The 15,246-nt window shown below is 42.9% G+C and overlaps 1 protein-coding gene and 1 long non-coding RNA gene across 4 annotated transcripts in view; one reads left to right on the top strand and one right to left on the bottom strand.

Annotated features, from left to right (window-relative positions):
• Positions 1-15,246, bottom strand: part of dync1i2a (dynein, cytoplasmic 1, intermediate chain 2a) — a 65,591-nt gene that overhangs the window by 4,149 nt on the left and 46,196 nt on the right. For all 3 annotated transcript variants that reach the window (XM_064327174.1, XM_064327176.1, XM_064327175.1), the window contains 4 exons: positions 8,710-8,835; positions 6,540-6,686; positions 6,024-6,137; positions 5,491-5,624 (listed from right to left, as the gene is read on the bottom strand). In XM_064327174.1, coding sequence (XP_064183244.1) covers positions 5,491-5,624; positions 6,024-6,137; positions 6,540-6,686; positions 8,710-8,835 — 521 coding nt within the window. The remainder of the gene's footprint in view (positions 1-5,490; positions 5,625-6,023; positions 6,138-6,539; positions 6,687-8,709; positions 8,836-15,246) is intronic.
• LOC135250658 (uncharacterized) lies at positions 10,535-12,253 on the top strand. The gene is made up of 2 exons (XR_010328974.1): positions 10,535-10,713; positions 10,791-12,253. It is a non-coding gene; the product is annotated as an uncharacterized LOC135250658 (long non-coding RNA).

Raw genomic sequence — 15,246 nt, 5'->3', positions numbered from 1 at the left:
GGGCTATTCCATGCTCCTTTAAGATGGACTGAGTTTAAATGGAGATAAAGGACATTGGTTGGGATTTGAGCATAAAACAACAATACACACAGCAAAATGATGCTGGGCTCTTGTACACTACAGCTAATGTAGCACAACCTGGGCTGGTAGCACTATTTTTTTTTAGATTAGTCTGACAGTCAATTCTGAGGTAACTATTTGTCAGAATACTGGTGGTCCCGTCTGCCCTAGCTATTCATTTGAGCCAGAGGAGAAATACAAAATCCTGCTGGAGAAAACCAGAAGGTAGAACTCACTTCAGCACCAGGGATCATGCAGGGAAAAGGCTTGTCAAGGTATCAGCATGAGCTTTGTGCATTGTGATAATTTCATTGTTTATAAATTCACTGGAAAAGCATGGTTTCTCCTCAACAAGCTATCCTGAGCATCATGTGCAATATCCATTTAACTAGTCCAGCTTTTCACTCCATTTCAAAATATCTGAATCATTGGCATGTACTGATTAAATTTTATTCCACATAATTCTTGGTGTATTTAGACTATCAACAGGAGAGGGTGCGGAAGTGGATTAGGATGCAGGTTTCATAAACCATGAAGATGAAAATGTGGGCAGGCGGCATGTAATGGTGTTACAGGGAGGGAAGAATGTTAGTCGGCAGGGTTATCCCCATTTCACAGAGAGGTACTAGTTGATTGGGCACCTGCAGGCTGCCTGCATGTACTCCTCTAACAGAATGACTATGCAATTCAACTGGTGGACTGTGCAGTGAAACAAAGCAGAGACTGACTGCAGAAGATAATGGGTCCTTTTCTGGGTTCTCCCAAATTAATGAAGAAAGCTGCAGGCTTTTAGATGTGACTGGGATTCTATTAAATGCCTTTCCCCCTTTTTGTCCAATACTCATTGCAGCCTCCACTGTCGATTAGGGATTGTGTGTCACCCCGCAGTCCTGCCAGGCACAGTAGGCGGTCCGGATTAAATAGCAATTAATTTTGATTTTTAATTTTTAATGGGAATGGGGATCCTCCCCTCTCAGGATCCCATTACTTTTCACTCTATTCAACAAGCTGAGCTGTTGTGCAGCCCTCACGTCAGAGGATTGGGTCACATGCCCAGGCACCCAATCTGCCAGAGGTGTAGAAATAGCCAACGATACCCTGCCAATCTTCCATGGGTGATGCTACTGACCAATCATGAGCAGCCCCACAGGACTCCTGGCCACTGTCAGAAGTAGATGCCAGAACACGTGGAATGTCACTACTACTAGTGTTTCCATCAGAACAACCTGCTAGACCCTCACCAGTCTGGCTTATGAACCGGGGACTCAACATAGACTGCCTTCCTAGCTGTGACGGAGGCACTCGCCACTGCAAGAGCCTCATGCCTCTCCTCTATCCTGATCCTCTTAGACCTGCCTGAAGCATTCGACACAGTCAACCACAAACTACTCTACTCCTCTCCACCTTGGTTGAGATGGGCATTTCTGGGACTGCCCTGTCTTGGTTTGCTTCCTATCTTGCAGATATGACCTACCAGGTCATCTAGATGGGGTCTGCCTCTGCTCCTCATCCCTTAGTTACAGTACCACAGGGATCTGTACTGGGTCCACTGCTGTTCTCCACATACACCAAATCTCTTGGTTCAGTTCTTAATTCACACAGCTTCTCCTATCACTGTTATGCAGACGACACACAACACTTCTTCTCTTTCCGCCCCCTCTGCTTTACAGGTTAATGATAAAATATCTTCCTGCCTGGCTGACATCTCAACCTGGATGGCCAGCCACCACCCTCAACAAAACCGAGCTGCTGTTCTTCCCATACAAGACCTCCCTACTATGTAAGCTCTCAATCACGGTTGATGGCACCACAGTGACTGCCTCTCACTCTGAAAAGAGCTTGGAGGTGGTCCTGGGTGACCAGCTGGTCCTCAAGGAGCACATCAAGGCAACATCACGGTCCTGCAGATTCCTCCTGTACAACATCAGGAGAATTCGACCATACCTAACTATGCACTCCACCCAGCTGCTTTGTGATGGCCACTCCAATACTTTCACTTTGTTTTCTTTAATCCATTTTGTATGCTTAGGATCATTGTCCTGCTGGAAGACCCAGTTGCAACCAAGTTTTAACTTTCTAGTTGATGTTTTGAGTTGTTGTTTCAGTATTTCTAGATAGTCCTCCTTCCTCATGATGCCATCTATTTTCAGAAGTGCACCAGTCCCTTTTCCAGCAAAACACCCCCACAACATGATGCTACCACCCCCATGCTTCACAGTTGGGATGGTGTTTTTCAGATTAAAAGCTTCACCCTTTTTCCTCCATACAAAGTGATGATCATTATGGCCAAACAGTGCAATTTCTGTTTCATCTGACCAGAGAACACTCCTCAAAAAGACTAGGTATTCGTCCTGGTGATCACCTGCAAACTTAATTTTGGCTTTTTTACACCGGTCTTGGAGTAGGGGCTTCTTCCTTGCGCAACAGCCTTTCAGGCTATACCAATGTAAAATTGTCTTAATGGTAGATATAGATACTTTGGTATCTGATGCCTCCAACTCCTTCACCAGTTCATTTGTTGTTGTCTTGGGGTTCAGTTGAACCTTTCGGAGCAAATTTTCAGCCCTGGGAGTTAATTTGCGCCTCCTTGCTGAACGATGCAGAGTCTGTGTGGTCCCAAGATTTTTATATTTGCATATAATTGTTTGAACAGATGCTCATGGTACCTTCAGTTGTTTGGAAAGTGTGCATCTGATTGTGTCGTCGCTTCTGCCGTACCCGCGATTCAGATAAGCGTATCTTAACTTGATTTGTTTCTGCTGTTGCTAGTTAGAGAACATAGTTGTGTGTAATTTAGGTAATCTTTTAAAAACTTGTCTCAACTGTTGCTAGTCAGCAAGCTTAGTTGTGCGTTAGCTGAGAATATCTGTAGTTGACTTGCTGTTGTTAGTTAGTTAAAGGCGTTAGTGAAACTGTGTGTGGGGGTTGGTGTTTAATTGCCCCGTATTGTTGAGCTAATTTCGAGTAGTTTCACCTGGTGCTATTTAAGTGGTGTTCATCTGTGGTTCATTAGTGTGCATCTGATTGTGTCGTCGCTTCTGCCGTACCTGCGATTCAGATAAGCGTATCTTAACTTGATTTGTTTCTGCTGTTGCTAGTTAGAGAACATAGTTGTGTGTAATTTAGGTAACCTTTTAAAAACTTGTCTCAACTGTTGCTAGTCAGCAAGCTTAGTTGTGCGTTAGCTGAGAATATCTGTAGTTGACTTGCTGTTGTTAGTTAGTTAAAGGCGTTAGTGAAACTGTGTGTGGGGGTTGGTGTTTAATTGCCCCGTATTGTTGAGCTAATTTCGAGTAGCTTCACCTGGTACTATTTAAGTGGTGTTCATCTGTGGTTCATTAGTGTGCATCTGATTGAGTCGTCGCTTCTGCCGTACCCGCGATTCAGATAAGCGTATCTTAACTTGATTTGTTTCTGCTGTTGCTAGTTAGAGAACATAGTTGTGTGTAATTTAGGTAATCTTTTAAAAACTTGTCTCAACTGTTGCTAGTCAGCAAGCTTAGTTTTGCGTTAGCTGAGAATATCTGTAGTTGACTTGCGGTTGATGGCACCACAGTGACTGCCTCTCACTCTGCCAAGAGCTTGGGGGTGGTCCTGGATGACCAACTGGACCTCAAGGAGCACATCAAGGCAACATCACGGTCCTGCAGATTCCTCCTGTACAACATCAGGAGAATTCGACCATACCTGACAACGCACTCCACCCAGCTGCTCGTCCAGGCTACGGTGACCTCTCGCCTTGATTACTGCAACTCTCTCCTTGCAAACCTGCCAGCTTGTGCCATACAGCCACTACAGATGATTCAGAATGCCGCTGCCCGACTCATCTACAACCTCCCCAAATTCTCCCACGTCACCCCTCTGCTGCGATCACTTCACTGGCTACCGGTCGCTGCCAGGATCCGATTCAAAGCCCTGACCCTTGCCTACACTGCCGCCAACAGGACAGCCCCCATCTACTTGCAGGACATGACTCAATTCTATGTGCCTGCTCGACCACTCTGCTCTGCGGCAGCAGGGCGTCTTGTAACCCCTCCCACCCGCCCAAAGGGATCACAGAGCTTCTCCACCCTAGCTCCCCAGTGGTAGAACGAACTCCCCGTCCCTCTCCGAACCTCCCCCTCACTATCCATCTTCCGCCGTGGCCTGAAGACTCATCTCTTCAGACTATACCTAGACTAACCACCACCACGCTGTATAAATATAAATAAAATAAAATAAAAAATACCCTTTTTCCTGTCACTTGTTACATGTTGCCCCATCCCTGCACTTCTTGGTAAATTGTATTTGTCCTAATACTGTAGCTTATTCTTCTGCCTAGTTGGCTTTGCAGATGCTAGACCAGGATAGTGTTCATTGTTCTCGGCTAGAAATAGCTGTACAAAATAAGTAATTGTACCTTACTGAACCCGTGTTCAGCAGTTGTCTACGATCATGAAAATGCACTTTTGTACGTCGCTTTGGATAAAAGCGTCTGCCAAATGAATGTAATGTAATGTAATGTAAATTGCTCCTAAGGAGGAACTGGACTTATGGAGGTCCACAATATCTTTTCTGAGGTCTTGGCTGAGTTGCTTGGATTTTCCCATGGCATCAAGGGCAAAAAGGCAGTGGCTCTATAGGTAGGCCCTTAAATACAGCCAATTAACTCCCAATTAACGACAATTGGCCAATCAGAATCTTCTAAAAAGTCATTACATCAATTTCTGGAATATTCCAAACTGTTTAAAGAGACAGTCAACTTGGTGTAAACTTTTGACCCACTGGAATTCTGTATAGTGAAAATATAGTGAATTAAATCTGTCTTCTGCGATAGATTGGCGGCCTGTCCAGGGTGTATTCCTGCCTCTCGCCCAATGCACGCTGGAATAGGCTCCAGCACCCCCCGCGACCCTCCTCAGGATAAACGGGTATAGATAATGGATGGATGGATGGATAAATATGTCTCTAATCGATTGTTTTTAAATGACCTCTGATGTTAACAAAGCAGATACCATACATTTCTTTTAGCAAGTAAATTAAGGCAACATGAAATGTGCTGAGTCCTGAAAAACTGAGTTTGAATATCTTTAGCCTAGGTGTATGTAAACATTTGGCCTCAACTGTAAATTAGGTCAGAATAATGTTCACTGCGTGAACTGGACTGTTCTTGGCTATGAATAACTGTACAAAATGAGTATTGTACCTTATCGAACCTGTGTTTCGTAGTTGTTCCAATGACCTTGATATGCACTTTTGTACGTCGCTTTGGATAAAAGTGTCTGCTAAATACATGTAATGTAATGTAATATTTCAACAGGACCTGCCATCTGGGGGACCCTTCATGTTAGTTTTGTATGACTTCCTATTTTGACTCGGCCCCTTTTCTCTGGACGTCCCGTGAGAAGCCACGGGGTGCTGATGTTTTGGGGGAGGAGCCTGTGGGCATACCTTCCATGGCGGCACGCAGTATACACGGACCCATCCTCGCTCCCCACCACAAAGTTGTTGACGTCTCCGAGGGGAAAGGACATGGAGGTGACGGCCACAGCTTTGGACTGCTTGAACACCAGTTCCAGGCTGTCCTGTGGGGTGGAGGGCGGGGAGATTGGGGTGAGAGTAGAGGAGTGAAATTCAGGCCCAGCTCTCCCACCCACAGCATGAAAGCACGCACTTCCCCGCACTTAAGAATTCACTGGACGCATTAAAAATGCTCAATTTAAATTCTGCAGGCACTTCATAAATAATTAACATTTGACACTGTTGTTTTCCACTGATGGAATGGAACCCCTACATTACAAACCTCAAAAGAGGGGGGAAAAAGGGAGGAAACATTTTTTTTCTGCAGTATAACTGAAACCCGAAGCAATCCAACTCTGACGCTTTAGAGCTTATGTGACACTGCTGGATTAGCCTGACACATTGGGTGACCCAGTGAGAGAGGCAGGGCAAGGTGGGGCGGGGCGGGGGCATCGGGGTGGTACCTGCGGCTGGGACAGCATGTCAAGGCTCCAGGAGCACATCTTGCCATCAGTGGAAATGCTGATCAGGTTGTGTGCATTCTGTGTGCCCACCACATTGACACAGTACACAGGGTGCTGTACAGGGCCAGAGGAATGCATGCAGTCACACTTTTGCAGGAGGTTCGCTGCTACCCAGTTTCTCCAACCCCCAACCCAGCATTAATGGCTTCTCTTTGATAAAGTAGCTAATACTGCACATTAAATACTGAAATTTCATTGTCTGAAGAAATTATTTTTAAAATGTAATCCATAGAAAGTTTGATTGGATGTACAGTACAAGTACATGAACCTCAAAATGACACTAGTATTTTGTAAATCAAAATTCCTTTTGTTTACATGCATCCCAGTGATACTCATAACTATTTAAGTGCTATACATGGACAGGCTTGGAAATCAAAGTGCCAATAGTTCATCAGTTTATCATTCACTTTGAATGTGACATGGAGCAGTGTGTGAAACCAGGTGATGTAAGAATACCGTGTGTGCAGCAGCAGACAGCGGGGTCCTCTGGACAGGGGTCCTCTTGTTACTGCGGTTGTCCCAGAGCACAATTTGGCCAGAGTAGGTGCCCCCCACCACCAGGTTGGGGTGAAACTTGGCAAAGGCAGCGGACATCACTGCAGACTGCTCGTAGAGAGGGATAGGGAGGAAAGGAGCACCGTTAACCTCAGGCAAATGGATGACTATAGTGACAGGCTTCTGGAAATGACTTAATCTTGGCGGTGTTGGTTCATGTCACCTCTAATCGAGAAAGAGTGCCTTGCAGCACAAAATGTAGGGTTCGCCAAGCACAATATACAAGACCCCAGCATTCACAGAAAATGTTGTTACCAAGTCATGGCACCTGGACTGCTGCCCATGTTATACTGTTTCAGGGCCATTGGCTGCCTGCAGCTCAAGCCACATTTCTCCGGGAAGCCTGGCTACAACAGGATCTCTTGTGATTTATGTGGATATTACTCATGTGAGTTTACCATGTGTACGCTTTCTGCTCTCCTTACCTGGCAGCCAGTTTGAAGTGATTACATGGACTTACAACAGCTTGGGAAACGGGTGATGTCGATCCAGATGCTGGCTTCAATTTGCGCAAGTGATTTGGCAGAATTTAAAAAAAAAACTCCTGTCCGAAGTCCGAAGTTTTCCACATGCTTCAAATGAATTGGTTTGTACAGAACATTATCTGATCACATTGGGCAGTGTGTTGTTAATAACTTCCCTAAACTCAAAGGTAGAGCTAGTAGCTGTCCGTCATAGAGAGGGGTGGGGTTTTATCCAAGAATTCAGGGGCGACATAGCTCAGGAGGTAAGACCGATTGTCTGGCAGTCGGAGGGTTGCCGGTTCAAACCCCGCCCTGGGCATGTCGAAGTGTCCTTGAGCAAGACACCTAACCCCTAACCCCCAACTGCTCTGGCGAATGAGAGGCATCAATTGTAAAGCGCTTTGGATAAAAGCGCTATATAAATGCAGTCCATTTACCATTTACCAGTGACTTCTGTGTTCTCTTTAATAATTGCAATGCGCAATAATAACAAATAAGTCATACAAATGCGCATACTGGCGAGCACACTCACTGCTTTTCTTCAGGGTTTCATGTTAACAGTGTAGTTCAGCTTTTTCAGAACAGTTTACAGTTAGGCGATGTATTATCAGCTAATGGATAGCGCTAAATTTTCGCCAACATTCCATTATCTCTTTTACACTTTTAAAATGTATAAAGATGTAACCGATTAGAAAGCATTGAAGTGGGAAACATTAATGCCATGTTTGTAGTCCACCTGGTCGGACTACATTGTCAATATTATCATGACAACTGAGCCAGCGATGGGGTCAAAGTTCAATACAAATTAAATCTCAGCAATGGGCACATGATAGTGATGAAGACAAATCACCCGTCATTCAGTATAAACTACAAGTCGTTGTGACCGACTATTAAGCAAAATGTGATAATCGCCAGTGGCAATGGTCATACATCGCCAAACTGTAAACTGGCCTTTGTTCTTTTCTGATGTTTACTGGTGGCTGGCAAACAACATTCGAGAATTTCTGCAAAACATTTTCAAATTTTCAAACCAACCGAAACCCTGCACATTGCACACCTGACCAATTACTGTGGAAAGTGGGTGTGGACAGTATGTTGGTGTCAGAAAATTACCAAAAATTTCAGACGCAGAACTCCCTAATTGAAATGTCGTAGAGCTCTGTGACATTCTGAGCTGCAGTCTGTTCGAAGCACGAGGAAGCCTTTAGGGGCTGTTTTATTTGTCTGAGTGACGTGCCTATAGCTATGTCCAATTTGCAGGCAGCACGTGTTTCTACTCAGGGCTTCTTGTTTTGGGAACTTCAGGGAGGGCGGCTTGGCAGAGAAGGCCATGGAGCCGCCCTCCTGCCATCCCATGCCATTATTTCCGTGCAACAGGGGGACCCTTGTCTTAATCTGCACATTAGTGAATTAGACCACTACACGGTGCATTTGAATTGCTTAGCGGTGAATTGAATTTGAATGTGGCACCACCAGTTTCCTCTAGCACCTCGTTCAACGTTTGTGGCCAGATGTGGCAGAGAGGACAGTATGCTGTGCCAGTGACATCACTCAAAGGCCAGGGGCAGCTGTAATGATGCAGATGGTGAGATCTTGGGCTCACTTACCTGGCAGTGGAAGACATACTCCGGCGTGGTCTTCTTGTATTTCATATTCCACACCAGCGCCACGCCATCCGGCTCGTGGGGGGCATCCTCATTGTTGTTGTATGAAGCCACCAGCAGCTCGGGATACTGCAGGCAGACACGACACAAATGATCATGGTGGAGGGGTAAGCTGGCTGGCGTCGCTCCCTGCAACTGGTTTGGTGTCATGCCTCCACTGGCCATCCTTCACCAGGATGTACAAAAGCAGAACCTCTGGCACATGCACTTGCAGTTGAGGCCAAAAGTTTACATACACTCAGGCTAAAGACATTCATACTCAATTTTTCACAACTCATTTCATGTTAACGTACATTTCCTGTGTTAAGTCAATTAGGATATCTTCTTTATTTTCATAAGAGGTAATTTCAAAATAATAGCTAAGAGACAGATTTAATTAACCTTTTATATACTATATCAGATTTTCAGTGGGTCAAAAGTTTACATACACTTTGTTAGTATTTGGTGCATTTGCCTTTTAATTGCTGAACCTGAATCAAACGCTTGGGGTAGCCATCCACAAACTTCTCAGTACTTTGCCTGAATTTTTGCCCATTCCTCCAGACAGAACTGGTGTATCTCAGTGTTTGTGGGCCTCCTTGCTTAGGCGCACTTTTTCATTTCAGTCCACAAATTTTCTATGAGATGCAGGTCCAATACTTTCACTTTGTTGTCTTTAAGCCATTTTTCAACAACTTTGGAGGTATGCTTAGGATCACTGTCCTGCTGGAAGACCCAGTTGCGACCAAGTTTTAACATTCTAGCTGATGTCTTGAGGTGTTGCTTCAGTATTTCTAGATAATCCTCCTTCCTTATGATGCCATCTAACACCCCCACAACATGATGCTGCCACCCCCATGCTTCACAGTTGGGATGTGTTCTTCGGATGAAAAGCCTCACCCTTTTTCCTCCATACATAGCGCTGATCATTATGGCCAAACAGTGCATTTTTTGTTTCATCTGACCAGAGAACACTCCTCCAAAAGGCTAGGTCTTCATCCTGGTGATCACCTGCAAACTTCATTCTGGCTTTTTTATGCCGGTCTTGGAGTAGGGGCTTCTTCCTTGCACGACAGCCTTTCAGGCTATGGCAATGTAGGATTCTCTTAATGGTGGAAGCAAATACTTTGGTTCCTGATGCCTCCAACTCCTTCACCAGTTCCTTGGTTGTTGTCTTGGGGTTCAGTTGAACCTTTTGGTCCAAAGTTTGTTCAGCCCTGGGACTTAATATGTGCCTCCTTGCTGAACGATGCAGTGTCTGTGTGGTCCCAAGATTTTTACATTTGCATACAATTGTTTGAACAGATGCTCATGGTAACTTCAGTTGTTTGTAAATTGCTCCTAAGGAGGAACCGGACTTGTGGAGGTCCACATTTTTTGGCTGGACCGCAACAGTAGGGCCAGACCTACAGACGCGAATGTCTGTGACTGACTGACTGACTGAGAGATGAAGTTACACCATTGGTCGGCCGAGTTATGAAGTTACACCATTGGTCGGCCGGATCACGTGTGTTAGGTCCAGCCATATACTAGGTTTTAACCTGGTTTAGTTTTAGCTACCATTTAAACTGACTATGACGGGAAGATATCTAAATGAAGAGGAATAAACCAGTAGTTTAAATTGAATCGAGACACGCATGAAAGAAACTCAACGTAAGTCGTTTGGTACTACCCCCATAAACAGCTTTTGTTTTCGGAGAAATAAACGGCAAGTTAGCCAGCTAACCTAATTTAACGACAAAAATGTTATAGCTAACGTTAGCCTTTATCGCAATCACACGTCGTTAGATTTCAGATAAAAGTAGAGTGGGTAATTTACAGACTTTTTGTCCCGCTAACGTTTATTTATCTGTTTTTCCATTGTCACTGATTCATTTTTGTGGCTTGCTAGCAAACTCTGCTCTGACTGCTACTGATGGGTGTGAAGCCAGAGTTACATAAAGTTAACATTAGTCTATAGGTCCCAAAGTAACGTTTAATTATTGCGAAATATTTCAAACTCAAATTTTGTGTTTTGTAAAGTGTTAGTCTAACTAGTTGGCTAGGTGGTCTGACGCTATCATTAAGAGGGCAAGAGGTCTAATTTACTGTTGAGATTAGCCCAGTTTAATTTAGCAGAGATTAACCTAATAGTTACAAGCAAGTGAACTAATCATCCAGGTTAAGACGTTAGCTGTATCGCGCCACTGTACAACCGTGTCTTTGCTATCACTGTTTGCTTTGTATTAGTCATGATTTAGCTTTAATCCGAAGTTAGTCTACAATAGACAAGTTTACGAATTAAGTTGGCAAGAATTCCACGATCTGCTTTACTCAAGTGTATAGATTGGACGGTTGATCTATTTATTTATGTAGACTATTTATTATATTGGAAAAGTATTTGCACTAAACTTTTTTTTTGGCTGGGCCACAACAGTGGCCAGCCCTACAAATGCGAATGTCTGTGACTTACTGAGTGAATGAGTGATGAAGTTACACCATTGGTCGGCCGAGTTATGAAGTTACACCATTGGTCGACGGGTCCAGCCATATACTAGGTTTTGACCTGGTCTTGTTTTTTTGAGGACTTGGATTTCCCCAAAGTATCAAGGGCAAAAAAGCAGTGGCTCTGAAGGTAGGCCCTTAAATACAGCCACAGGTGCCAATTAAGGCCCAATTAACTCCTAATTACGACAAATGGCCAATCTTCACTAATATTCTGGTCATGAACACCATTTGGGATGGACCTGGAACAAGAATAAATGCCAAATTCACAATTACCAGCAGCCCCTGGATTAGTGATGTGATGGTATACCGTAAAATTCAAATATGAAATCGTACTATCATAAACGTACCGTAATACCGTGATAGTAAATCACATGACAAAAGCTATTTTCATGCGAGGATTACCCTATTAAATTACCCTCATAAAATATCTAAATAACCCACATTAAATAATATACTGGACCTGAATTGAGATAATGAAATCTGATCCTAGATCTGTATTTAGAGGCAAAGTCATTTAAAAACACAGGTCGCGTCTTTTCAGACAATCATTTTGCTTGATGCATGACGTGCGTGCCCCCACAGGAGCGAGCTGCTGCATGGCTGCCGCTCTCCCACTCGTTCTTTCTGATGTAGAAAGTTAACATGCTACCTACAAATTACCAGCAATGTTATTTTTTTTTGTTTATGTTAAAAAATTAGCTAAATTAGTGCCGAGGAGTCAGGCGAAAGCAGGAGAGAGGCAAAGAGAAAGTCGTCGGAAGAACTGAGGTTGAAGTTGAACTCACAGACTAGGTAGGGCCAGGTATGCACTGAGAGACTTTTTTGGATGTTTTGAAAAGAAACATGCTTTCACAAGAACAAAGAAATATTGATACAGCATATTAAATACATTGACACAGCACAACATTATAATTCTACACTGGTGACTTATACAACTGTTGTTTCCATGCTGATGAATTGTAATGTTACAGCTCTCAATTATAACGATTACATGTTTGAGCGATTGCGATTTAATTGTAGGCTACTTGACATCATCCTTAGACCAGTGAGTGTCATTCATTTGAGTAGGATCCAGGAAGTTGCCTGCTTCCACGCATGTGGTGCGCAAATGTTTTTCTCCCCTTTGTGGCTGTTGGTATTGCATTCAATGGCTGAAGTATGTGAGAAGGCGAGTCAAACAAGGTTGTTGCTTACAATAAATACGCTATTTTTGTGAAATTACATATTTAAACCCATGATTTCTCTTGTTATCGCTGTGTACAATAATTTTCTTTAAAATCTGATAATTTTAAGCCTCCGGTACGATAGTTTAATATTTCCCACCTGGCAACGCTGGCTAGCTAGCTGTTATACAGCTACATGGCATCTCCGTTTGCAGTCTCTTACAACACTTGCGATGTCTGACGGTGATTCTGATACCAACTGTAATGAAGAATTAAAGCCGCAAGCGGCGTTGGAAGGGGTCCAAGCACTGGCAGCATCGCGCCCCCTATGGAGCGATTTTAAAATGGCTCTGTCCTCATGATCATACACCTTCACCCAACATATCTACTGAATATCATGATGATCGTATGAAATATTGATGACTTATGGCCAATTTTGAGCTAAGAGACGCTGTCGGATGACTTAGTTACGTCGCCATGGATGTGTCCTGGCCGCTTCCCGTCAAGGCCTTTACTATGTCGTAACACTTAGATGGCATGTCATAACACTTAGATGGTCCGGTGTGCATGCACAGCTGCAGTGTTTCTGCGCCGCAACTAAAAAAGGCGTCACACTAGTGTTGTCACGATACCGAAATTTTGACTTTGATACTGATACCAGGTTTAGTATTACGATACTCAATACTGAAATGATACTTGAAACTTAAACGGTGTTAATTCGATACTCAGTACCTAACGATACTGAAATTACCTTAACCTCTTAAGGCACAAGCCAAATTTTGCCAATCCTTGCCCATTTAGGGGGTACCCTATTTAAAGCTTTATAACTCCAGACGTGAACACCACAGAGACTTGAAAAATGGCTTAAATGAAGCAAGACATTTGTACAATTTACAATACTAACACAGATTAGTTTATATTCATAATTTTGGAAGAAATAAAGTGCCACAAATGCAATTGTTTTGACAAAAAATCCAAAATAAATTTGCACTTTTTAAGTTTGCAGTGAAATACTGCGAGATGGAATATATGCAGGAGGTTAAACTATACATGTGCTAGGTCAAAAACTTCTTGACCACAAGTTCATAAAATCTAAGGGAGGATATGTAGAACTACTATAGATGTATGAAGCAAAATCTAAGCAGTGTACCCAGCATCTCCAAATCTATCCAAAATGTCTAAATTATGCATTGCTGTAAATCATAACATATCCATGTATTTCACTACAAATCAACTGTTTTGACTCAAGAAAATCACTGTTGCATAATTTTCAAATGGGAATTACAAGCTTTCAGTCAGTACAGTGGTCTAAAATAGCTAGGTGTCCAGAAACATATCCAAAATCTCTCCAAAATTGAATAAAATGCTTTTTGTCCATTATAAAGCATATAAATGAGCCCCTTATGAGGGTTTAAGATGAAACATTGCCATCAGATTAAAAAAATAATGCAAAAACATCGTCATACAATGCGGTACAGTACCTAAATGTGTAATAATTAACTTGTGTGTATTTCTATATTCTGTACTCTCGTATGTTTTCTTGTATGGGGATGAGACAACATGAAAACAATTTTCACCCGTCCACCACGTTTTGGCAATGTTCCAGCTCTGACGTCATCACTGTTGCATGCTTCACAAAAACTATTACACTTCCGTCTAACGCTTACATTACAGTGTGAAATATTTACATTATATAACACCACTAACCTATTTAAAGATACTCAATTTCAAAAATAACGTATATAACCGAAATATTTTGAACGGTAATACTTGCATAGCAATGATGAAATCTCCTCTATGTTCAGTAGATAGAGACAGAGACAGTATCAACGATATTGTTCTATTCGCTTCGTTTTACTCCAGAAAACGATGTCAGCTAGGTCTATCAGCAAACATATGGCTTAGCTATGTTCAGAAGTCCTCAATAATAATAGTATTTTCCAAGAAATTACGAAATATCCTTGATCACGTTTCATTAGGTGCATCGTATTTGTCTGCTAACAGGGTGAATGCGTAAGTGAATATGATGCTAAGAATATTTTCTGTTACGCTGACCTATAAAACGCTATTCCAAAAGCAGAATTAGACATGTTATACATCGTTAGAAAGCTTATACTCTCGCCTACTGAATAAATGAATTGTCAATCAAGTCAGACTGTACTAAAAAGGGCGACGACGCCGTAAACAACAGGTGTGGTGTTACACACAGCTATTTTGGAAGATACCCAGGCGTCACAGATGCGCCTATATTTCCCAAACGGATTGTCCAAGACAATATATGACCACGCAGTCTCAAAAGGGACATCTCTACACGTAAAACCAACAGTAAGCTTTTATATTTATTCAATATTTAGTCCCAGATATTGACTGTAGAATGACATGGTATCCTTTTAAAAAACTTTTTCTTGTTTATTTCGTTATTCAGTGAGCAGCGTTTTCACTGCTGTATAGGCATATCTTAGGGCTACTGTCGGGTTTATCTTGTTGCTATGACGGAATACGATTTTTAGTGGTGAAAGAATATTTTTATTAATGCCAGGATAGACAATATTGTCCATTATGTCAAGGGTGGGGGGTGTTTTTAGATGAGACTGCGGGAGGGGGTGCGTGTTAAATGAACGACCGGAGGGACAATGGTGGGGCTGCGAAACTCCGTTTTCGGCATAGTTGTCATGTATCGTCTACTAATGAAACTGAAACAACGCGTTTCTGTTTTCCTCTCACACGTTGGTTGCAGTAGCACCGAATGTTTGACTTTAGTAATCTAGGCAAGCGGGCGTGCCCACCACTAGGGGCTGTGCGCTAAGAGGTTAATAGATCAGAAACGTAATGTCCACAAGGGTTGACCTCA

Source organism: Anguilla rostrata, chromosome 3, assembly GCF_018555375.3.
Source record: "Anguilla rostrata isolate EN2019 chromosome 3, ASM1855537v3, whole genome shotgun sequence".
Lineage (NCBI taxonomy): Eukaryota > Metazoa > Chordata > Actinopteri > Anguilliformes > Anguillidae > Anguilla > Anguilla rostrata.
Note: the sequence above shows the minus strand (reverse complement) of the source record. Positions and strands in the feature narration are given on the sequence as shown.